General features: G+C 64.6%; 1 long non-coding RNA gene and 1 gene segment (V, D, J or C); both read right to left on the bottom strand.

Annotated features, from left to right (window-relative positions):
- Positions 1-16009: 16009 nt before the first annotated feature.
- LOC122469621 lies at positions 16010-19167 on the bottom strand. Its single transcript, XR_006293550.1, has 2 exons — positions 18388-19167; positions 16010-16047 (listed from the first exon to the last, which is right to left on the bottom strand). It is a non-coding gene; the product is annotated as an uncharacterized LOC122469621 (long non-coding RNA).
- A 548-nt stretch (positions 19168-19715) lies between these two features.
- The window catches only part of LOC122469620, a 224822-nt gene continuing 222107 nt past the window's right edge, over positions 19716-22430 (bottom strand). The window contains 4 exon segments of the C gene segment in view: positions 19716-20165; positions 20274-20603; positions 20731-20787; positions 21065-21355. Of these exon segments, the coding sequence occupies positions 19837-20165; positions 20274-20603; positions 20731-20787; positions 21065-21355 (1007 nt within the window).

The following is a 22430-nucleotide window of genomic DNA, read 5'->3' on the forward strand; positions in this document are numbered from 1 at the left end:
TGGCCTGCTGTCTGCCCTCCAGGCCTCACATCTTCTGGGTCAGCTCTGCAGCTAAAGCGCCCGGGCGCCGGATCCCGTCCCTGCCCTGAGCCCCTCCTCAGGCCTTCCTGGGCTCACTCAGTGCCCGTGCCCTGGGGCCTGTCCAGCTCCTCCCTGTCCCCAGAGCCCTCTTTCAGCCGAGGTCTTTCCTGAGCCTGCCTGCCCCTCAGTGCCGGTGGGAGCCTTGCCCCGCCCTGGCTGTCGTCTCGTGCACGGTGCCAGCACCCCAGAGCCCACGTCCCCAGCCAGACCCGACCCCTCTGCCAAGTCTGATGGCCCTGCCTGGCCTCCCCTCCCACCCACACTCCAGGCTGGCGGCCCTGCCTCGAACTCCCAGGCTCCCCCCTTCCCTGCACCGAGTCCACTGCCCTGAGCCACCCCTCCTGGCTTTGTCGTGTCCAGCCTTCTGTCCCCCATCCCCACGAGCCTCCAGAGCGAGTTCAGCGCCCCTGAGCCCAAGACTGTGGCCACCCCTGTCCCTTCAGCCCCAGAGACCTTCCTACCCAGGCTGGCCTCTCCCCCCTGCCTTGTCCACCGGGCCTCAGGCGGCTCACGCCCTCCCGTGTCCAGGGAGGCTCTCCTGGGCCCGCGCCCTCGGGGTCTCTGTGTGCCGTACCGCTCAGCTCCCACCTAGTCCGGGGCTGCTCTTAGCTCAGTCCCTCTGCCCTTCACCCCTGAGGCTCCTGGGGCAGCCTTGCTCTTCCTGCCTCCCCCTGCCCCTGCTCACCCTCACATGCCCTGCCTGCTCCCCTGAGCTCCTGGTGCAGCCCTGCCTCTCCTGCCCTTCCCTCTGCCCCTGTTTCCCTGCCCCCTGTCCCTGCTCACCTGTACCAGCTCTGTGTGCTCCCTGTGAGCTCCTGGGGCAGCACCCTGTTCTTCCTGCTCTCCCCACCCCTCCTGCTCTCCCCCCTGCCCTTCTTGCTCTCCCACAGCCCCTTTTGCCATGCCCCCTGCACCTGCTCACCTGTACCAGCTCTGTGTGCTTCCTGTCCCTCCTGCTCTCCCCACTGCCCCTCCTGGCCCTGCGCTCAGCCCCTGCTCACCTGTACCGGCTCTGTGTGCTCCCTGGGAGCTCCTGGGGGCAGCCCTACCCCTCTTGCTTCCCCCTGCCCCTGCTGCCCTCCCAGGAACCCTGCTCACTGGCAGAAGCTCTGCTGGCTCCCCTGAGCTCCTGGGGGAGCCCTGACTCTCCTGTTCTCCCCCCAGCCCCTCCTGTCCTGTCCCTACCCTCCTGCCCCTGCCCCTGCCCCTTGTGCTCTTCCCCTGTGCCTCCTGCTCTCCCCCTGCCCCTACTGCTCTCCTCTGCTCCTCCTGCACTCCCAACCCCCTGCTCACCCTCGCAAACTCTGCCTGCTCCCCTGAGCTCCTGGGGCAGCCCTGCCTCTCCTGCCCTCTGCTTGCCCCTCCTGCCCTCTCCCTGCCCCTCCTGCTCTCCCCCTGCTCCACCTGCCCTCCTAACCCCCTACTCACTGTCATAACCCCTGCCTGCTCCCCAGAACTCCTGGGGGTGTCCCTGCCCCTCCTGCCCTCCCCTGTGCCCCTCCTGCCTCCCCCCTGCCCCTGCTCACCTGCACAAGCTCTCTTGCTCCCCTGAGCTCCTGGCCTGGTGGTAGCTCCGAGCTGTCTGTGCTCCCCATAGGTTCACCTCCTAGCAGCTCCGCCACCTGCCCCCACCCCTTTGCCTGGCCCCTCATGCTGAGCCCGGGCCTTGGATCCTTCTAGCTTCTTGCCTCTGCATGTCTGAGACCTGGTCCTGCCAGTTCAGGCCTCAGCTCCCCCTGCCCTGCAGCACTCCTAACCTCCCCCTGGCCTGCCGCCCTCAGCACCTCCTGGCCAGAACTCCCACCCCCGAGCCCCTGCAGACTCCAGACCTCACCAGGACCCTGCCTGCTGCAGGAAGCTCTCTCAGCTCAGGTCCCTGGGGACAGTCCAGGGTCACTGTGTCCCCCTGCCTACAGCTTGTCTGAAGCAACCCTGCCCCACAGCAGCCCCTGCCCCTCTTGCCGTCCCCCCTGCCTCTGCTCACCCTCACGAGCTCTGCCTCTCCCCTGAGCTCGTGGTGCAGCCCTGCCTCTCCTGCTCTCCCCTCTGCCCCTCTTGCCCTGCCCCCTGCCCCTACTCACCTGTGCCAGCTCTGTGTGCTCCCAGGGAGTTCCTGGGGCAGCCCTACATGTCTTTCTCTCCCCCTGCCCCTCCTGCCCTCCCCCCTTGCCCCTCCTGCCCACTCCCCAGCCCCTCTTGTCCTCCCCCCTGCCCCTCCTGCCCTCCCCCTGCTCCTCCTGCCCTGCCCCGTGCCCCTCCTCACCTGTACCAGCTCCTTGTGCTCCCAGGGAGTTCCTGGGGGCAGCCCTACCCCTCTTGCTCTCCCCCTTGCCCCTTCTGCCCACTCTCCAGCCCCTCTTGTCCCCCCTCTTCCCCTTTAGCCCTCTCCATGCCCCTCTTGCTCTCTCCCTGCTCCTCCTTCCCTCCCAACCCCTGCTCACCCTCACATGCTCTGCCTGCTCCCCTGAGCTCCTGGGGCAATCCTGCCCCTCCTGCCTTCCACCTGCCCCTCCTGCCCTGCCCCTGCCCCTGCTCTCTTGTACCGACTCTGTGTGCTCCCTGGGAGCTCCTGGGGCAGCCCTGCCCCTCTTGTTCTCCCTCTGCCCCTCCTGCCCTCCCAACCCCCTGCTCATCCTCACAAGCTCTGCCTGCTCCCCTGGGCTCCTGGTGCAGCCCTGTCTCTCCTGCTCTCCCCCTGCCCCTCTTGCCCTGCCCCCTGCCCCTGCGCACCTGTACCACCTCGGTGTGCTCCCTGCAAACTCCTGGGGCAACCCTGTCCCTCCTGCTCTCCCCTTGCTCCTCCTGCTCTCTCTCAACCCCTCCTGCTCTCCTCCTGCCCCTCTTGCTCCCTCCCTACCCCTTCTGCTCTACTCTTCCCCCTCTGTTCTCCCCCCTGCCCCTCCTACCCTGCCCCCTGCCTCTGCTCCCTATGCCAGCTTTGTGTGCTGCCTGGGAGCTCCTGGGGCAGCCCCCTGTCCCTCCTATTCTTCCCCTGCCTCTTCCGTTCTCCCCCTGCCTCTCCTGACGTCCCCCTGCCCCTCCTGCCCTCTCCCTGGCCCTGCTCACGCTCACAAGCTCTGCCTGCTCCCCTGAGCTCCTGGGGCAACCTTGCCTCTCCTGCCCTCCCCCCTGCCCCTCCTGCCTTGCCCCCTGCCCCTGCTCACCTGTACCAGTTCTGTGTGCTCCCTGGAGCTCCTGGGGCAGCTGTCTGTCCCTTCTGTTCTCCCCCTGCCCCTGCTGTCCTTCCCCTGCCTCTGCTCACCTGTACCAGCTCTGTGTGCTCCCTGGGAGCTCCCGGGGTAGCCCCCTACCTCTCCTGCTCTTCCCCTGCCCCTCCTGCCCTGCCCACAATCTGCTCACCTGTACCAGCTCTGTATGCTCCCTGGGAACTCATGGGGCAGTGCCTGTGCCTTCTGCTCTCCCCCTGTTCCTCCTGCCCTCCCCTCCCCTACTCACCCTCATGAGCTCTGCCGGCTCCCCTGAACTCCTGGGGGTAGCCCTGCCCCTCCTGCCCAGCCCCCTGTCCCTACTGCCCTGCCCCCTGCCCATGCTCACCTGTACCAGCTCTGTGTGCCCCCAGGAGCTCCTGGGGCAGCTGTCTGTCCCTTCTGCTGTCCTCCTGCCCCTCCTGACCTCACCCTGCTGCCCCTGCTAACCTCCACAAGCTCTGCTGGCTCTCCCGAGCTCCTGGGGCAGCCCTGCCTCTCCTTTCCTCCCCCTGCCCTTCCTGCCATGCCACTACCCTCCTGCCCTCCCCCTGCCCCTCCTGCTCTCCCCAGCTCCTCCTGCTCTCCAACCCCCCTGCCTACCCTCACAAGCTCTGCCTGCTCCCTTGAGCTCCTGGCGCAACCTTGCCTCTCCTGCCCTCCCCACTGCCCCTCCTGCCTTGCCCCCTGCCCCTGCTCACCTGTTCCAGCTCTGTGTGCTCCCTGGAGCTCCTGGGGCAGCTGTCTGACCCTTCTGCTCTCCCCCTGCCCCTGCTGTCCTTCCCCTGCCTCTGCTCACCTGTACCAGTTCTGTGTGCTCCCTGGGAGCTCCTGGGGACAATACTGCCCATCCTGCCCTCGCTCCTGCCCTCCTGCCCTCCCCCTGCCCCTTCTGTCCTGTCCCCTGCCCCTGCTCATCCTCACAAGCTCTGCCTGCCTCCTGAGCTCCTGGTGCAGCCCTGCCTCTCCTGCTCTCCCCCTGCCCCTCTTGCCCTGCCCCCTGCCCCTGCTCACCTGTACCACCTCTGTGTGCTCCCTGGGAACTCCTGGGTCAACCCTGTCCCCTCTGCTCTCCCCTTGCCCATCCTGCTCTCTCTCAACCCCTCCTGCTCTCCTCCTGCCCCTCTTGCTCTCTCCCTACCCCTTCTGCTCTCCCCCTCCCCCCCGTTCTCCCCCTGCCCCTCCTACCCTGCCCCCTGCCCCTGCTCCCTATGCCAGTTTTGTGTGCTGTCTGGGAGCTTGTGGGGCAACCCTCTGTCTCTCCTATTCTTCCCTTGCCTCTTCTGTCTCCCCCTGCCTCCTAGCCCTCCCCCTGCCCCTCCTGCCCTCCCCTCCCCTACTCACCCTCATAAGCTCTGCCTGCTCCCCTGAACTCCTGGGGGTAGCCCTGCCCCTCCTGCGCAGCCCCCTGTCCCCTGCTCACCTGTTCCAGCTCTGTGTGCTCCCTGGAGCTCCTGGGGCAGCTGTCTGTCCCTTCTGCTCTCCCCCTGCCCCTGCTGTCCTTCCCCTGCCTCTGCTCACCTGTACCAGTTCTGTGTGCTCCCTGGGAGCCCCTGGGGAGAACCCTGCCCCTCCTGCCCTCCCTCCTGCCCTCCTGCCCTCCCCCTGCCCCTCTTGCCCTGCCACCTGCCCCTGCTCACCTGTACCAGCTCTGTGTGCTCCCTGGGAGTTCCTGAGGCAACCCCCTGCATCTCCTGCCCCTCCCCTGCCCCTGCTTACCCTCACAAGCTCTGCCTGCTCCCTGAGCCTCTGGGGCAGTCCTGCCTCTCTTGCCCTCGACCCTGCTCCTCCTGCCCTGCCCCCTGCCCCTGCTCACCTGTACCAGCTCTGTGTCTCCCAGGGAGCTCCTGGGACAGCCCTACCCCTCTTGCTCTCCCCCTGCCCCTGCTGCCCTCCCAGGAACCCTGCTCACAGGCAGAAGCTCTGCCGGCTCCCCTGAGCTCCTGGGGGAGCCCTGACTCTCCTGTCCTCCCCCCAGCCCCTCCTGCCCTGCCCCTACCCTCCTGCTCTCCCCTGCCCCTCCTGCTCTTCCCCTGCCCCTCCTGCTCTCCCCCTGCTCCTCCTTCTCTCCCAACCCCCTACTCATCCTCACAAGCTCTGCCTGGTCTCCTGAGCTCCTGGGGGTAGCCCTGCCTCTCCTGCTCTCCCCCTGCCACTCTTGCCCTGCCCCCTGCCCCTGCTCACCTGACCAGCTCTGTGTGCTCTCTGCTCTCCCCTTGCCCCTCCTGCTCTCCCCCTACCTCTCCTGATCTCCCCCTGCCCCTTCTGCTCTCCCCCTTCCCCTGCTCACCTACACAAACTCCACCACTGGTCCTTGGAGCTAATGGACCACAGCTGCTTTCTGCCCTTGCTGCCCCATGACCTCTCCCCCACAGGCGAGCTCAGCCCGCAACTACTGTGTGTTCTTAGGGCTGCCCCGGTCTCATGCCCATCCCAGACTCCTTAGCCCAGGTTTGGCTCCTGACCGTCTGCCCCTGTGCTACTGTCTGGGTTCTGAGCACACGGGAGCCCCTGTCAGCCCCTCGTGCTCCGTCCCCGCTCATGTGCTGCAGTCCAGGACCCCATGGCCAGCACCTCTGACCCTGGCCTGGGGCCAGAGCCAGCCCCAGTGTCCTGGACAGGACCCTCGGGCCGTCTGGGGTCCTCTTCTTCCCCTGTGCTGGGCCGGCCTCTCCCTGTGCCCTCACCTTAGGCCTGTCTGTCCATGTCGGCCTTGGTCCTGCAGTAGCTCAGTCCAGCCCAGCCCTGGGCTCCCAGCACAGATGGCAAAGGGCAGGCCTGAGGCCCACCATGGCCATCATGTTCCTTGAAGGCCCAGTTGCCACGTCCGGTGCGTCCAGCAATGTTGGCGTGGGCGCTCCTGCCCATGCCTCCCTCGTCCCTGCCCTGGCCGGTGCCCTGGCCCCCAGGCAGCCTGTGTCCCCCATGCTGGCTGCTCCGGCCCGTCCATGGGGCCCCGTCTCTCCTTGGCTCCTGGGCTGCTTCTGCTGCCCCCACGCCGCCCTCTCTCCGTGCGGAGCCTACTCACCAAGGGCTGGGGCGACGGAAGGCTGGCCCCAGCACCTCGGCCCTCCTCGCTCTGGCCCCAGGCACATGTGGGTCCTTGTGGCTGAGCTCTGTGCCCATAGCCCCCTTCCTAGCCCCCAGGCAGCCGTGGGAAGACTAAGAACAGGATTGAAACTAGGTGGCTCGGCGACACGCTTCCTGAAGTTCCCTTTTCTTTTGGGTACTTTCTGTCTCAAGGGCCTGAGTGTGCGGGGGTGGGCTGTGGGGGGTGGCTGGGGTCCCAAAGGAGGGCACAGGAACCCCGCTCTCACCTGGGCGTGTGTTGTGGGCACAGGTTGACACATCCATAGCCTGAGGCCCCGCCCTGGGCCTTGTCCCGTCCACTTAGCAGTGTGGCCTCCCTGGTGGGATGCTGTCTTCCTCTGGCTTCAGCCACGGTCACGGTCATCTGCCCATGGTCAGAGGGAAGCTACTACCCTAGAGGACAGACAGAAGCCTGATGTGCAGGGACAGAGTTCGTGGTGGTCACCGGACCTGAAAATGTCCCTGCAGCTGAGAGACCCTGTGTGGTCCCTGTGCTGCCCGTGCAAGGGGGCCGTGACCCCTCAGCCCCTGTGTTTGGACAACCACAGTGTGCACCCCAGGCTGCCACTTCCTGCGGTGTGAGGCCTCGATGGGGACGCCTCCGCACCACGTCCAAGTCCCAGTCCGGGCCTGCTGGGCTGTGGGTGTGCCTGGAGCCCTCGGCCTGTGGTGCGAGGCTCTCTGCCCTGCTCACACTCATGTGAGCGAGGGCTCTGGGCTCCTCCTAGGGTCTGGGGCCTTGGTTGGGTGGGTCCGGCCCGCTTGGTCCCCGGGGCTCCCCAGAATGGCACCTTGGCCGTAGCTGGACGGCTGCACTGGGCCCAGGGCATGACTCCCACGAGAAGCCACGTCTCCTTAGGTCCTGATCTTAGGAATCCAGCAATGGCCCTTCCGTGTCCCCATCCCCACGGAGTTCACAGAGACCCTTGGGCTTCTGGGGAGGGGAGCAGACCCCGCCCCCTGCATGGGGCAGGGCAAGGTGATGGAGGAGCCCGTGGTCCTGGAAATACCGCAGTGGCCACTTTGCAAATGCCATCGGTCACAGCCTCGGTGAAGGGAGTGTGCACCCCACACTCCGGGTTCCTGCAGCCCGGCCCCCTCTCGCGGTGCCCGGCAGTTAGGGTCCTCTGCAAGCTGTGGCCCCTGGTTGCTCAAGAAGCACATCCATCTACACAACTCTGGTCAGATCACGGGAACCGATGAGTTTGGCAAAATCCTCGAGGGTGTCCCGGCTGCCGTGCGTTAGGGACATGGGGCCCCAGGCACCTCTAAAGGCAGGGTTTTGGCAAGACAAAGTGGCACATCGTACTTCCCTTGGACAGCTAATTCCCTCCCCTGGTCCCCGTGCAGTGCCCCTGGCGTGGTGCCGGGTCGCTGTCCCTCGTGGGGTCATCACGGGGCTCTGGGGCACCTGCTGTGCCGGATCAGTGTGGGGGAGGGCTGCCTTGTCTGCCGAGGGCGTGGCAGTGGGATGTGGGCCGTCAGGCACTGGGTCTTGTCGGAGACCACACACCTGTCCCAGCCTAGGTTTGCAAGGCCCGTCCTTTCCAGAATAATCCTTTCACAGAAAAGTTGGTGAGGCGATGAAATTACCTAGTGTTGACGCTTTTCAACCATCATGCTGAACTCTGGGTTTGGCTTTCAGAAACATTCACCCTGTGGTTACAAGAACAAAGAGATGCTTTGGAGGTGTTCACGGATGTCCCTTCCAGGGGCCTCTCCCCGACCCGCGGCGTCAGAGCCTGCGGTGGTGGTCGTCCAGGGCAGCCGTGAGACACCAGCCTGGCCCGGGGCCTGGCTCATTCCAGCCTGACTTGTTGCCACAGCGTCTCAGCAACCCCTCCCCTCCCCTTATGGGCACCTGCTTCCGGGTACCTGCAGATGCTTACTGTGTACATGTAATATTTTGTGCAGGCATATGAGGTATTTGTGTAGTACCCTCACCTGGATGGTGCGGACCATCTCCCCCCGCTGGGGGTGCCTCTTTCAAGCAAAGTGACCTTGGATGACATGATATTCTTTCTTACAGAAGGTGGAGGAGGGCTCGGGCTGCCAGGCCAGCACACATACCTGCTCTCCCCGTGGCAGGGCCACTGGAAGTTCTGTCGCTGAGAAGCCCTATAGTCAGCACCCCGTGGGCACATGTGGGCTGAGTGCCGGCCCGTGTGCCCTGAGGGGAGGGAGCCAGCTGGAGAAGGCTACACGCTGTACCATCGGCACTGTGTGATGTGGGGGACAGCACATGTAGTGTGCCGGCGAGAAGGTCAGCAGTTGCTGGGCGTTTGGGGGGAGGGAGGAAGGAATAGGTGGGGCAGAGGGGATCTTCGGGCCGGGCGATTCTTCTGTAGGAAACGGTAGTGGGGGAAACGCGAGGACAGCAGCCTGAACAGCAGGCTGACCGGGGCAGCACCGGGGACAGGGTGCAGGCTCAGAGAACTCTTCTAGGGGTGAACCTTACTGTGAACTCCGGACTTTACTCAGCTGTAATCAGTTCACATTGGCTCAGCGTACACAACAAACGTGGCTCAGCCCAGCCCGGTCTACCTCAGACCAGTTCAACTCAGCCAGCCCAGCTCAGCTCAATTAGCCCAGCTCAGCCCCACTCAGCACAATTCAGGCCAGCCCAGCTCAGCCTGCCGAGCTCAGCCTAGGTTAGCTCAAGCCGGCCCAGCTCAGTCTAGCTCAGCCCAGCTCAGCCCAGCTCAGCCCAACCCAGTCCAGCTAATCCCAGTTCAGCCCAGCTAATCCCAGTTCAGCTCAGCTCAGCCCATCCTGAGTTTAGCCCAGTTCAGCCCAACCAAACTCAGCCCTATTTGGCTCAGCCCAGCCCAGCCCTACCCAATTCAGCCCAGTTCAGCCCAGCTCAGCCAAATTCAGCCTAGTTCAGCATAGTCTTGCCCAGCTCAGCGTAGTTTACCTCAAGCCAACCCAGTTCAGCCCAGCTCAGCCCACCTTAGTCTGGTTCAACCCAGCAGCTCAGCCCAGACCAGTTCAGCTCAGGCCAGCTCAGCCCAGCCCAGACCAGACCAGTTTGGCCCAGTCGAACTCAGCTCAACCTAGCCCAGTGTAGTTCAGTTCAGCCCACCCAGCCTAGCTCCACTCAGCTCAGCTGAGTTCAGCCCAGTTCAGCTCAGCCCAGTTAAGCCGCATCCAACTCAGTTCAGCCCAGCCCAGCCAAATCCAGTTCATTTCAGCCCAGCCCAGCCCAGTTCAGCCAAGCTCAGTTCAGATCAGCTCAACCCAGCCCAGCTATGTCAAGTTCAGCTGAGCTCCACTGAGCCAAGCCCAACCCACTTAGCTAGCTCATTCCAGTTCAGCCCAGTTCAGCTCAACCCAGTTCAGTCCAGCTGAGCTCAGCCCAGCCCAGCTCAGCCCAACTCAGCCCAGTTAAGCTCATTCCAGGGCAGCTCCGCTCTGGCCTCTGCCTGTGTCCTGCCTGCAGACAGGAGACTGGCGACCCTGCTGCGTCTCGACTGTGGGTGTGTGCCCGGGTGTGTGCTGGGGGAGCAGGGGGAAGGTGACCCCCGCCCAGCCCTTGGAAGGCCCTGCTGACGGTGGAGGGCCGGGTGCGGGGGCAGTGTGGGCAGGGCGGGCAGGTGTAGCGTGGCGTCCACAGTGCCGGCCCGCCCCCGAAGGCGGTTTTCTCCAGACACTCGGAGCCCTTTCAGGTCTGTTGCCGGAGTCGCCGTTTCTTGGGCTTGCTTTCTCTGGAAAGTCCTTGGATCGCTGTGAATCGTGCCTCGTTTTCGATGACGCGTTCTCAGCAGGTTTTTGCTGACACAGCGGAACACGACTGCTTCCTGCGTTTGTTTGGAGCCCCTGCTGCTGTTCTTGCTGGTTCGGAGGGCTGTCTGGATTCCGCTGCCTTTTCATCGTGCGTGCTTGTGTCGTCTGCATTAGTGACAGTTTGACATCTGTCCTTTCAGTCTCAGCAGCTCGTTTTCGTCCTTTGTCACACAGCATTGGCCAGGACCATCTCCAAACAGTTTGACCGCACTGCTCACGGGAGAAACACCTGTATTGCAATCTAACACCCATACATGTGTTATGAGCAGGTGGCACACACATGTTACCCTTCCATACATACGTTGTGTGTGTTCTTACGTGGCTGAAACATCTTCACAGACAACACTTACCTTGGTACGTTCAGCGCATTACGATTTCTGTTGCCACCTGGCTGATTTCAGTCTGCAGGTTGGCCCGACACACGTTGTATAAAGGTCGTGACGCGGCACCCTGGCCTGGTCGCCGGTCTGCACTGTCAGAGGTGGGACCTTGAACCCCACGACCTGACCCTGTGCCTGGACGCCTGCCCGCTCCCCTGCATTCTAGGTGCACCTGTCAGAGGTGGGACCTTGAACCCCACGACCTGACCCTGTGCCTGGACGCCTGCCCGCTCCCCTGCATTCTAGGTGCACCTGTCAGAGGTGGGGCCCCGAACCCCACGACCTGCCCCTGTGCCTGGACGGCAGCCCGCTCCCCTGCATTCTAGCTGTACCCGTCTGAGGTGGGGCCCCGAACTCCACGACCTGCCCCTGTGCCTGGATGCCTGCCCGCTCCCCTGCATTCTAGGTGCACCTGTCAGAAGTGGGACCTTGAACCCCACGACCTGACCCTGTGCCTGGACGCCTGCCCGCTCCCCTGCATTCTAGGCGCACCTGTCAGAGGTGGGACCTTGAACCCCACGACCTGCCCCTGTGCCTGGACGGCAGCCCGCTCCCCTGCATTCTAGGTGCACCTGTCAGAGGTGGGACCTTGAACCCCACGACCTGACCCTGTGCCTGGACGCCTGCCCGCTCCCCTGCATTCTAGGTGCACCTGTCAGAGGTGGGACCTTGAACCCCACGACCTGACCCTGTGCCTGGACGCCTGCCCGCTCCCCTGCATTCTAGGTGCACCTGTCAGAGGTGGGACCTTGAACCCCACGACCTGCCCCTGTGCCTGGACGGCAGCCCGCTCCCCTGCATTCTAGGTGCACCTGTCAGAGGTGGGACCTTGAACCCCACGACCTGACCCTGTGCCTGGACGCCTGCCCGCTCCCCTGCATTCTAGGTGCACCTGTCAGAGGTGGGACCTTGAACCCCACGACCTGCCCCTGCGCCTGGACGCCTGCCCGCTCCCCTGCATTCTAGCTGCACCTGTCAGAGGTGGGGCCCCGAACCCCACGAACTGCCCCTGTGCCTGGACGGCAGCCCGCTCCCCCTGCATTCTAGGTGCAGCTGTGGCAAGGACTGGGCTTTGCCCTCAGACCAATCTCTCCAGGGCACAGTCTTCCCCGGAGTCTGCCCGTTTCTGCTTGTCCTCTGATGCCTTCAAATCACTGTCTGCCGGGAAGTTTTTCCACTTTGTACTTGTGCCTGCAAAGGTTTAGTCTGAGACAAGGCACCGCACCGACCGCCGTTGGAATCAGAACCACTTTCTCTCCTGTGGCTTTTCAGAAATTTTCACTTCCCTGTCACGGGTGGAGCGCAGCGTCCTTTCTGTATGTTTGAGGGCTATTTGGATAGCCTCTGTGGAACATCTGTTCAATTCTCGTGTCCATTTCTCTACCGAATTGTGCGATTTTCCCGATTGATTTGCCGGAGTGCCCTGCACATTCTGGATACTCTGAGAGCGAAATATGTTTACGGGAAATATTTTGCAAGACGTTGAAATGCACCAAAAGATTACTCCTTACAGGGGGCGCCTGGATGGCTCACTCGGATGAGTGTCTGACTCTTACTTTCGGCTCAGGTCTGATCGCGGGGTCCCGGGATCGAGCCCTGCATGGGTCTCTGTGCTGAGTGTGGGGCCTGCTTGGGATCCTCTCTGTCTCTGTCTCTGTCCCTCCCCTGCACCCTCTCTCCCTCTAAAAAGAAAAAGATGACGTCCCCGAGGGACCGGGCGGTCAGCACCCTAGTGCCTACGGATGGGGCGCCGGGTGCGGCAGCTCAGGCAGCGTGGTGGGCGGGGCTCGGGCGCCTCTGAGTCTCTGGGCGTGTCTCTACGGGCCCAGCTCCCTGCAGACTCAGATGCCCTGGTTCCCGGGGCAGTGTCTGAGCGTGGGGTGTAGGGGGTGTAGGGGGTCCTCCCCTGTGCAGTGACCGAGCCGCCATCTGGGTGCCTCTAATAGTCCACTGCCTGCTGCGTGTGGTCCGGGAGCCCGGGGTCGATGTCCCTGCCCCACGCAGGCTGGGGCTCAGCAGCACCCGGGGGTGGTCTCGTGGCCCTGTACCCCGCTGCTGGCCGGCCGACCTGGGTCCCGGGGGTAGGGGGTTGGGCCAGGGGGCCTGGGGGACCCCGTTCCTCCAGGTCCGCCCATCCAGGTGGCTCCTGTCCAGCCGTCTGGCTGGCCCGACAGAGACCGCAGACACTCCTCACGGGTGTGGAGGCTGGATGCCCACATCAGGTACCAGCAGGCGTGGTGTCTGGGGGGTCCCCGCTGCCTGGCTCACGGACGGCGTCTTCTCTCTGCCCCTTCACGTGCCGGATGCGGGGAGACAGCTCGCTTTTTCATAAGGGCACTAACCCCAGTCGTGGGGGCTCCATCCTGACGACCTCTGGTGCCCCAAAGCCCCGCCTCCGAGCACCATGACACTTAAAGCTAGGATTCCAACACACGCAATGTGGGGACACAGTTGCATCCTCCCCTTCCCGCTCCCACCCACGCTGACGTCTGTGTGTCTTAGGCCCTCCGTGGGGACAGGGTTCAGGCGCCAGCTGGTTCCCTCCCAGTGTGAGTCGGCGGGGGAGGGTGGGACCGGGTGGGTCCCAGGTCCAGGAGTGAGGCCAGCCCGCTGGTCCGTGTGTGTGTGTGAGGCACAGGTGGAGGTGTGAACACGGGCAAAGGGAGATGGGCACCGGCCTGTGTCTGAGCGGAAGCCCAGCGTAGGGGGCCCCTGAGGAGCGGCAGGCAGCAGGAGGCCGACCTCAGGGCTCACACAGGAGCAGCCTGCAGGACGTTAGGGGGTCTGAGGGGTTGCATGGAGAGGCACGTAGGTGTGTGTGGGTCCCTGGGGGTACGTGGAGGGGGGGGCCACGTGGTAGGGCGTTATTGGAAGGTCACAGGTGGGGGCCTCAGGGCCTGCTGGGAGATTGCTCTCAAAGAGCGGGCGTTCCTGCCCTGAGAGTGGAGGGTACGGTCATGCCCCGTGTTCCCGCGGAGGCCATGGGGTCAACCAGCTGCCGCAGACCCCGGCGTTCCGGTGGGAGGGTGGGAAGGATGGAGACTGATCTCTGGTCCAGGGGATGGAGCGGGGGCCCAGGGCCCGGGGACCGAGAGGGAGGGGGTGCTGGGCAAGCTGTGTGGACGGTGTGGTCGCCTGGAGCGCCCAGGGTCCCTGGGGGCCGGGGCGTTCTCCCCACGGGCGCCCTGTATTTGGTGCGGCCCCCACTGGTGAGGCAGCCCCTGCCCACGGGGAGGTGGGAGGTGCTCCCTGAGCGGTCCTGAGGCACCGCGGCCGCGCTGGCCACGACTCTCTGCCCGCCCTGGGCCTCGAGCTGGGCTGTTGACCTGCACACTCAGAGCCCACGCCCCACTCCCACTGCGTCCCCAGAAGACCGCAGCCCCTCGTGCTGGCCTCCCTTCCCCAGGGCCCTTACTGGGAAGGGCTGGCAGGTGTGGTCCCGCCTCTGCCCTCGAGGTGCACGTGTCTCCTACAACCCGGGGCACCTCCGGGACCCGAGACCCCCAGGCACTGCAGGGACAGAATCCCGACTCCGTCGCTGCTGGCCAGGGACCCCATGGCCTCCTGACGCCAATGGACTGCCCGCCCCCACTTGGCGTTCTTCCTGTAGAAGTTGGTCTTTTCTGCCCCCCACCCCCACCCCCACCCCCGGGTGGTGGTGTTCTCGCTGGGCCTCCCCCCGACTGGGTGTCCTGACCCCTCGGGCTGGTGTCCAGCTTCGCTTACCTGGGACAGTGCTGTCCCCCCGGGCCTCACCCGACCTGGCCTTCACTGGTGCTCCCACCTGGGCCCAACTCTCCTGAAATGCGTTCCCCAAATTCAAATCTTGAAGCCCTGACCCCCAGGACCCCAGAATGTGACTGTATTGGGAGATGGGGTCTTTCGAGAGGTAATCGGTTAAAGTGAGGTCACTAGGGTGAGTCCTGATCCAGTGTGACTGGTCCTCACCATGGACTCACTCCTCCTCTTGTAAGAGGAGGTCGGCCACAGACACGCATAGCGGGCCGGATGTGTGAGGACACGGCGTCTACGTGCTGAGGGGCCACCGGCCCCGTGACACCCGGGTCTGCCTGCCAGCTTCCAGAATCGTGGAAACATCAGTGCACGTTGTCCACACCACGGGACTGTCGTGCTTTGCTAGCAGCCCGTGCTAATACACACCCAATAGGTGCCTCTCGCGGTGCCCTTGGCCAGGTCAGGATGCTCCCCCTGCACCCCACAAGGCGTCACGTGACCCCTCGCGCCTGCAGCGCACCTCACCCCCCGGGAACCCCAGGGGCCGGGGGTCCTGCTCCCACGGCTGGAGGGACCGACACACGGCACGGCCAGTCTGTGGATTTCACGGGGCGCGTCAACAGAGGAAGACTTTCCCCAGCCGGTTATGGAGTTTTTAAGGATATTTTATTGTCATTAAAAAAGAAAAAAAAAAAAAGAAACAAAGAAAGAAATGCAAATGGAAATCAAGGAGCTCCAGACATTTAAAATAATAAAACAAGCTAGCCAAGCTTCAGCAGTGGCTTACCCACATGGGACCCCCGGGCTCTCTGTCCCTGGCACTGGGGGCTCTGCTTCTCCTCCCCTGCGTGGCCATCTCTTCCCATGTGGGGGCCCCGACTTGGCACCCACCCAAAGCCAGGGCGGAGCGCCGGTCCTGGGGGTCCGCCCGGCCGTGGGCTTGTCTCTCCCTCCCACCCCCGCACGAGCCTGGTGGGACTCAGGCCCAGGCCACGGGGGGTGCGGGCTGGGCCTGCCGCCCTGGCCTCCTGGCACCTTCCACCTGTGTCCACCGAGGCTGTGTCCCACTGGCCCGGGGACCAGGTCACCAGACCCCTCTGCAGGAGGCCTGTCTGGCTGGATGTCACTCTGTCCCTGGCATCCACGGGGCTCCTGCAGCAGCCACAGGCCCAGGCCCTTTTCTGCGCGGTCTCCTCCGGCGCAGAAGATCTGACTGACCGTTAGTGACACGTCGGAAGCTTCCTCAGGATCTGGGCCCACGTGGCCGCTCTGGGGAAACCCTGCGTCCTGGAGCCTGGCCTGGACGGGGTTCGCACAGAGGCCGGTTCCTGCCAGACAGACACTGGGATCGCCAGCCGCCCGCCTCCTCCAGGATGAGCATGCCCGCTGACCGTGCGCGGCCACAGCGGTAGCCTGGCGGCCGCCGTGGAGGCGCCAGCGGGCGTCCACCCGCTCAGGTTGGGGCACAACCTGCCGTCCACGCGATTCTCCAAATGGGGGTTCAGGGCGCAGGATGCAGCTCACAGGGGCCGCGGGGCCAGAGGGCGAGGGCGCAGGCCCAGGGTGGCTGTGAGGTCAGAGGGTGGCAAGGTCAGAGGGCGGGAGAGCAGGCCTGGCAGCAGGTGATGCACCGGGATCCTGTGCAGGGTTGGGGCAGCGCTGACACCCGCCCAGGACGGCTGGCCCTAGGCCCCCTGCCCGATCATGTTCCTGTAGTCGGGGACGATCGTGCGCTTCAGCTCCACCACCGAGGAGAAGATCCACTTCACCTGCAGCAGGAGGGCAGGAGGTGAGGTGGCTGGGACCCCCGAGGACAGCCCCACTTCCAGGCGCCCCCCTCCCCGGGACCACTTGAGTGGGAGGGAGTCTTTCGGGGATGGCATGGGGACTGGGAGGGGACAGAGGGGATAGCGTGGGGGTCAGTGTGGGAACAGCCTGGGGTCAGTTTGGGAACAGCGTGGGGACAGCATGGTGACAGTGGGTCCACAGCGTGGGGTCTGCATGGGGTCACTGTAGGGACAGCATTGGTTCACTGTGGGGTCAGCATGGGGTCGGCGTTATGGGGACAGTGGGTCCACAGCATGGGAACAATGTGGGCTCAGTTTGGGAACAGCATGAGGACAGCATGGTGACAGTGGGACCACAGCTTGGGGTCAGCGTGGGGTCTGTAAGGGGTCACTGTAGGGACAGTGTGGGGACAGCATTGGGTCACTGTGGGGTCAGTGTGGGGTCAGCATGATGAGGACAGTGGGTCTACAGCGTAGGTCAGCGTGGGGTCCGTGTGAGGTCAGCATCGGGTCACGGTGGGGACAGTATGGGGTTAGTGTGGGGACAGTGTGAGGTCAGCATGGGATCAGTGTGGGGACAGTGTGGGGTCAGTGTGGGAACAGCATGGGGACAGCATGGTGACAGTGGGTCCATAGCATGGAGTCAGCATGAGGTCATTTCGGGGACAGCATGGGAATGACATGGGGTAGAGGGGAGATCGTGGGGGTCAGTGTGGGACTAGTGTGGGGATAGCATGGTGACAGTGGGACGACAGCATGGGCTTAGTGTGGGGTCAGTGTGGGGTCAGCGTGGGGTCAGCGTGGGGGAGCATGGGGTCAGAATGGGGGCAGTATGGGGTCAGTGTGGGGTCAGCATCGGGTCATGGTTTGGACATGTGGGGTTAGTGTGGGGACAGTGTGAGGTCAGCATGGAGTCAGTGTGGGGACAGTGTGGGGTCATTGCAGGGACAGCTAGGGAATAGCATGGGGAAAGTATGTGGTCAGAGTGGAATCAGCATGGTGACAGTGGGTCCACAGTATGGGGTCAACATGGGGTCAGTTTGGGAAGCAGCACGGGTCAGCATAGGGGTAACGTGGGGTTAGTGTGGGGAAGCCTGGGATCATTGCGGGGACAGTATGGGAATAGCATGGGGACAGGCTGGGGTCAGCATGGGGGTCACAACCAGGACAGCATGGGGTCAGTAGGGGTCACAGGGGAGACAGCATGGTAATAGTAGGTCGACAGCATGGGGTCAGTATGGGGTCACAGTGGGGTCAGCTGGGGGAGCATGGGGTCAGAATGGGGGCAGTATGGGGTCAGTGTGGGAACAGCATGGGGACAGCATGGTGACAGTGGGTCCACAGCATGGGGTCAGCATGAGGTCATTTCGTGGATAGCATGGGGATGGAATGGGGAGAGAGGGGATAGCGTGGGAGTCAGTGTGGAACAGCGTGGGGACAGCATGGTGACAGTGGGACCACAGCATGTGGTCAGCGTGGGGTCAGTATTGGGACACGGTTAGGACAGCATGGGGCCAGTTGGGGGCAGCACAGGGTCAGCGTGGGGTCAGTGTGGGGTTAGTGTAGGGACTGCATGGGAATAGCATGGGGTCAGTGTGGGGTCACAGGGGAGACAGCATGGTGACAGTGGGTCCACAGCATGGGGTGAGTATGGGGTCAGTGTGGGGACAGCATTAGGTCACAGTGGGGTCAGTGTGGGGACAGCATGAGGTCAGCATCTGGCCAGGGTGGGGATAGCATGGTTCCAGTGGGTCCCCAGTGTGGGGGCAGCGTGGGGGTAGCCTGGGGGTAGTGTGGGGTCAGCACGGGGTCAGCGTGGGGGCAGTGTGGGGTCAGTGTGGGGGCAGCATGGGGTCAGCGTGGGGTCATTGTGGCGGCAGCGTGGAGTCAGCGTGCGGGCAGCGTGGGGTCAGCGTGGGGGCAGCGTGGGGTCAGCGTGCGGGCAGCGTGGGGTCAGTGTGGGGTCAGCACAGGGTCAGCGTGGAGTCAGTGTGGGGGCAGCGTGGGGTCAGCGTGGGGGCAGAATGGGTTCAGCGTCGAGTCAGTGTGGGGATGGCGTGGTTCCAGTGGGTCCCAGTGTGGGGACAGCGTGGGGTCAGTGTGAGGGCAGCGTGGGGTCAGCATGGGGGCAGTGTGGGAGCAGCGTGGGGTCAGCGTGCGGGAAGCGTGGGGTCAGCGTGGGGTCAGCGTGCGGGGCAGCGTGGGGTCAGCGTGGGGGCAGCGTGGGGTCAGCGTCGAGTCAGCGTGGGGATGGCATGGATCCAGCGGGTCCCCAGCGCTGGGACAGCGGGCCACAGTGCGGGACGGTGCGGGGACACCCACCTTGAAGAGGGTGACAGTGGCGCTGTAGCACACGCTGAGCAGGAAGAGCGTGATGAAGATGGAGATGGTGGTCCACAGCCCATCCAGCTCCCCGTCCTGGTCCTCCGCACAGCTGTCGTCCAGGAGCAGCTCTGGACAGGAAGGGAGTGGTCAGTGCCATGCCTGCCCATAGGAGTGGTTCCCGGGGTGACGGTCGCGGCCCTCCGTAGCCTCAGGGCACCGGCCTCGGTGCCCCCATCCTCCCGCCTGGGCCTGGCCCGTGGGGACGCGCTCCCTCTCTGCTCTGCACTGTGCTGGGGCTGTCTGGGGGGAAGGCAGCCTGACCACCACACCCGTTCTCCTGGGGCCCCGGCCCGGAGGGCGGGAGGGTCAGCAGAGCCCAGGGAAGGGTCGAGAGGGTGGCAGGGAGTGACCTAGCGAACGAGTGGGTGCGAGTGTCGGGGCCAGTGGGGGTGGGGGTTTGGTGAGGGTTGGGAGGGGCCCCAGTGTCCTGGGGAGAAGGAGGGCTGGTCAGTGTGGTCGGCGTGTGGATGGGCTGCTGAGCGGCCGATGGGTGTGGGAGGGGGTGGGGACCAGGCTGGGGTCCACGGTGAGGGTTCCCAAGCCTGGTTCTGGTCTGGGCCCTGGCACATTGTCCCGTGTGAGGCCCGGTGGGTCAGGTGTGCGTGTGCGTGTGTGTGTGTGTGTGTGTGTGTGTGTGTTTGTGAAGGTGGCCCTGCTCAGTGGGAGGGGCTTGTTTTCAGCATCCATGTGGGTGTCTGGGATGGTCCCTCCCCTGGGCACTCAACTGCTTGCCTCTCCCCATTTGGGGCACCGGGGTGAGTGTCCCCACGAGTGGACAGGCCTGGCCCCAGGCAGGATGAAGTCAGGAGGGGCCGCCTCATCTGAGGGAGGGTGAGGGCCTGTCCTCACAGCATGGGTCAGGCCTGGCTACTGCACTGGCACAGAGCTACTGCTCAGAGCTCTCAAGAGGTCCAGGGGACGGGGGGAGCAGCGGAAGAGGACAGGCCAGCGTCCCACAGCTTGGGCGGGTCCAGACGTGGGAAAGACCGTGCGCCCTGTTCCCTGAGGGGCTCCGGAGGGCTTCTCCGTTCCCTGTCGGCCCCCTCCGGCCTTGAGTAGCCCCTGGCCAAGCCCTCTCTCTGTCCCAGGCGGCTCCCGGCCATGAGTTTATCCGCCTGTGCAGACCTGCCCACTCAGGTCCCGGCCCCTGGTGGGACCCACGCTCTCCCGTGAATGGTGACCCCTGAGCCTCGGGGCCTGGCCTGCCCGCACCTCCCAGAGGCGCGGGTGTGCTGAGCTCTGCCTCGGAAAGACGCACGACAGTGTCACAGGTCCCAGGGCAGTGCTGGGTGCTTTATTTCACGCAGGGTGCCTGCCCGGGGGGGATGTACACAGGGGTGGGCGCTCAGAGCCCGCGGGGGCCTGCTGGGGGGCCGGGCGCGCTGCTCATTTACCCGGAGACTGGGTGAGGGATTTCTGTGTGTGGTGGCTGTGCAGAGCTTCGTGTGACACCGAGCAGGTGTAGGTGTTTCCCCTCTGCCAGCGGGACTTGTCCACCAAGAGCCTGCTGTACAGGAAGTAGGTCCCGTCGCTGTCCAGCTGGGGCGGGGTCGTCCGGTAGTTGTTCTCTGGCTCTGCCTGTCCGGTGATCTCCCACTCGACGGCAATGTCAGCTGGGTAGAAGCCTTCGATGAGGCAGGTCACACTGACTTTGTTCCTGCTGAGCTCCTCCTGGGCTGGAGGCAGGACGTACACCTGGGGCTCGTGGGGCTGTCCTGTGGGGTCAGAGGTCAGCACAGATGGTCACTCCCAGGGTGGAGGGCTGGCCTGGGTCCGCCAGGCCCCACCCGACCTCCCTGTGCCCCATCTGTCCTGTTGCCCACCTCTGTCCTTGGAGATGGTCCTCTCGATGGGGGAGGGGAGGGATTTGCTGTTGACCTTGCACTTGAAGTTCTTCCCCTTGAGCCAGTCCTGGTGCAGGATGGGGAGGACACTGACCACACGGTAGGTGCTATTGAACTGCTCCTCACGCAGACTCGTCTTGGCTGTATACACCTGGGTGTTATCCACAAACCATGTGATCTGGACATCGGAGTCATCTGGGCCCAAGTCCACCACCAAGCATGTGACCTCAGGTGTCCGGGAAATCGAGAGGGTGTCCTTGGGTTTTGGGGGAAAGATGAAGATGGACGGTCCTCCAAGCATCTCAGGAGCTGGTGTGGAAGACACAATGCAGGGGTCAGCATTTGGGGGGTGCTCCTTTTGAACATTCCCCCCACCAGGCAGTCCCTGGACGCGGGCCATCGCCTTGGTGTGCAAGGTGGTGCCCTGGTGACTCACGTGGGCATATGGGACAGTCGCAGGGTTTGGGTCCCGGTGAGTGGTCTGTTTTGTCCACTGCAGAGAGACCAGACTGGAGGTTAGTGGGGCCAGGGGTGGGGACAGCTCTTGGGGTGGGCTAGGTCAGGGCCGGTCAGGGGGGCGTCCCCAGACTGGTGCCTGCCAGTAGAGATGAAGTATGGTGGGGGTGTGCAGCCTGCGCTCACACTGGACCAGGCAGCCAGGCCCAGAAGCCCTCCTCCCCGAGCTTGGGGGACAGAGGTGCCTCTCCTGTGCCCCCGGGATCCAGGTGGACCGGCTGACCTGGCCTGTCTCCCAGTGGACACCCTCTTACCGATCTTGTCCACCTTGGTGTTGCTGGCGGGGTGGGCCACGTTGCAGGTGAAGGTCTCACTGAGCCACCTGCTGGAGGGCACTGTCACCATGCTGCTGAGAGAGTAGAGCCCAGAGGCCTGCAGGACGGACGGGAAGGTGTGCACACCGCTGGTCAGGGCGCCGGAGTTCCAGGACACGGTCACCGGCTCAGGGAAGTAGCCTAATACCAGGCAGGCCAGGGCCACGGTGGCGCCAGATGTGGTCCCGCAGCTGGGGGCCAGTGGGAACACCGATGGGGCCGTGGTGGAGGCTGCAAGAGAGGAGGCCGTGTGACCACAAGGGCCTCGCTCCTGGGAGGGTCCGGGCAGGGTATCAGGTGCCCGGGCTTGGGGCGGCCCTCCAGGAAGTCTGCAGACCAGCCGCCCGGCGTAGCTCTCTGCCGCCCCAGGGCCTCGTGTTTCTGCGGCTGCACGTGCTGGCCCCATGGGCCTGGTCGGTGCTGGGTGACCTCCTGCTGGATTAGAGTCTCCAGGGCCCAGCCCCTGGGTCCCCACTCGGGCTTCCTGTGGGTGCTTGGCCTGAGCGAGCCATCTGTCTGAGCTCTTACCGGTGGCCCCTGCTCCCAACGGGCCTCTGCTGAGGCCCTGAGCCCACTGCCCTGTTGTCCCAGCCTGAATCTGCCCTGGGCCAGCGGGACCTTTCTTGAACACAGCAGGCCTCTGCCACCCGCTGCCCGTGCCCCTCAGCCCGGAGTCCTCGTCGTGGCCTGCTGTCTGCCCTCCAGGCCTCACATCTTCTGGGTCAGCTCTGCAGCTAAAGCGCCCGGGCGCCGGATCCCGTCCCTGCCCTGAGCCCCTCCTCAGGCCTTCCTGGGCTCACTCAGTGCCCGTGCCCTGGGGCCTGTCCAGCTCCTCCCTGTCCCCAGAGCCCTCTTTCAGCCGAGGTCTTTCCTGAGCCTGCCTGCCCCTCAGTGCCGGTGGGAGCCTTGCCCCGCCCTGGCTGTCGTCTCGTGCACGGTGCCAGCACCCCAGAGCCCACGTCCCCAGCCAGACCCGACCCCTCTGCCAAGTCTGATGGCCCTGCCTGGCCTCCCCTCCCACCCACACTCCAGGCTGGCGGCCCTGCCTCGAACTCCCAGGCTCCCCCCTTCCCTGCACCGGGTCCACTGCCCTGAGCCACCCCTCCTGGCTTTGTCGTGTCCAGCCTTCTGTCCCCCATCCCCACGAGCCTCCAGAGCGAGTTCAGCGCCCCTGAGCCCAAGACTGTGGCCACCCCTGTCCCTTCAGCCCCAGAGACCTTCCTACCCAGGCTGGCCTCTCCCCCCTGCCTTGTCCACCGGGCCTCAGGCGGCTCACGCCCTCCCGTGTCCAGGGAGGCTCTCCTGG

This window comes from Prionailurus bengalensis, chromosome B3 (assembly GCF_016509475.1).
Source record: "Prionailurus bengalensis isolate Pbe53 chromosome B3, Fcat_Pben_1.1_paternal_pri, whole genome shotgun sequence".
Taxonomy (NCBI): domain Eukaryota; kingdom Metazoa; phylum Chordata; class Mammalia; order Carnivora; family Felidae; genus Prionailurus; species Prionailurus bengalensis.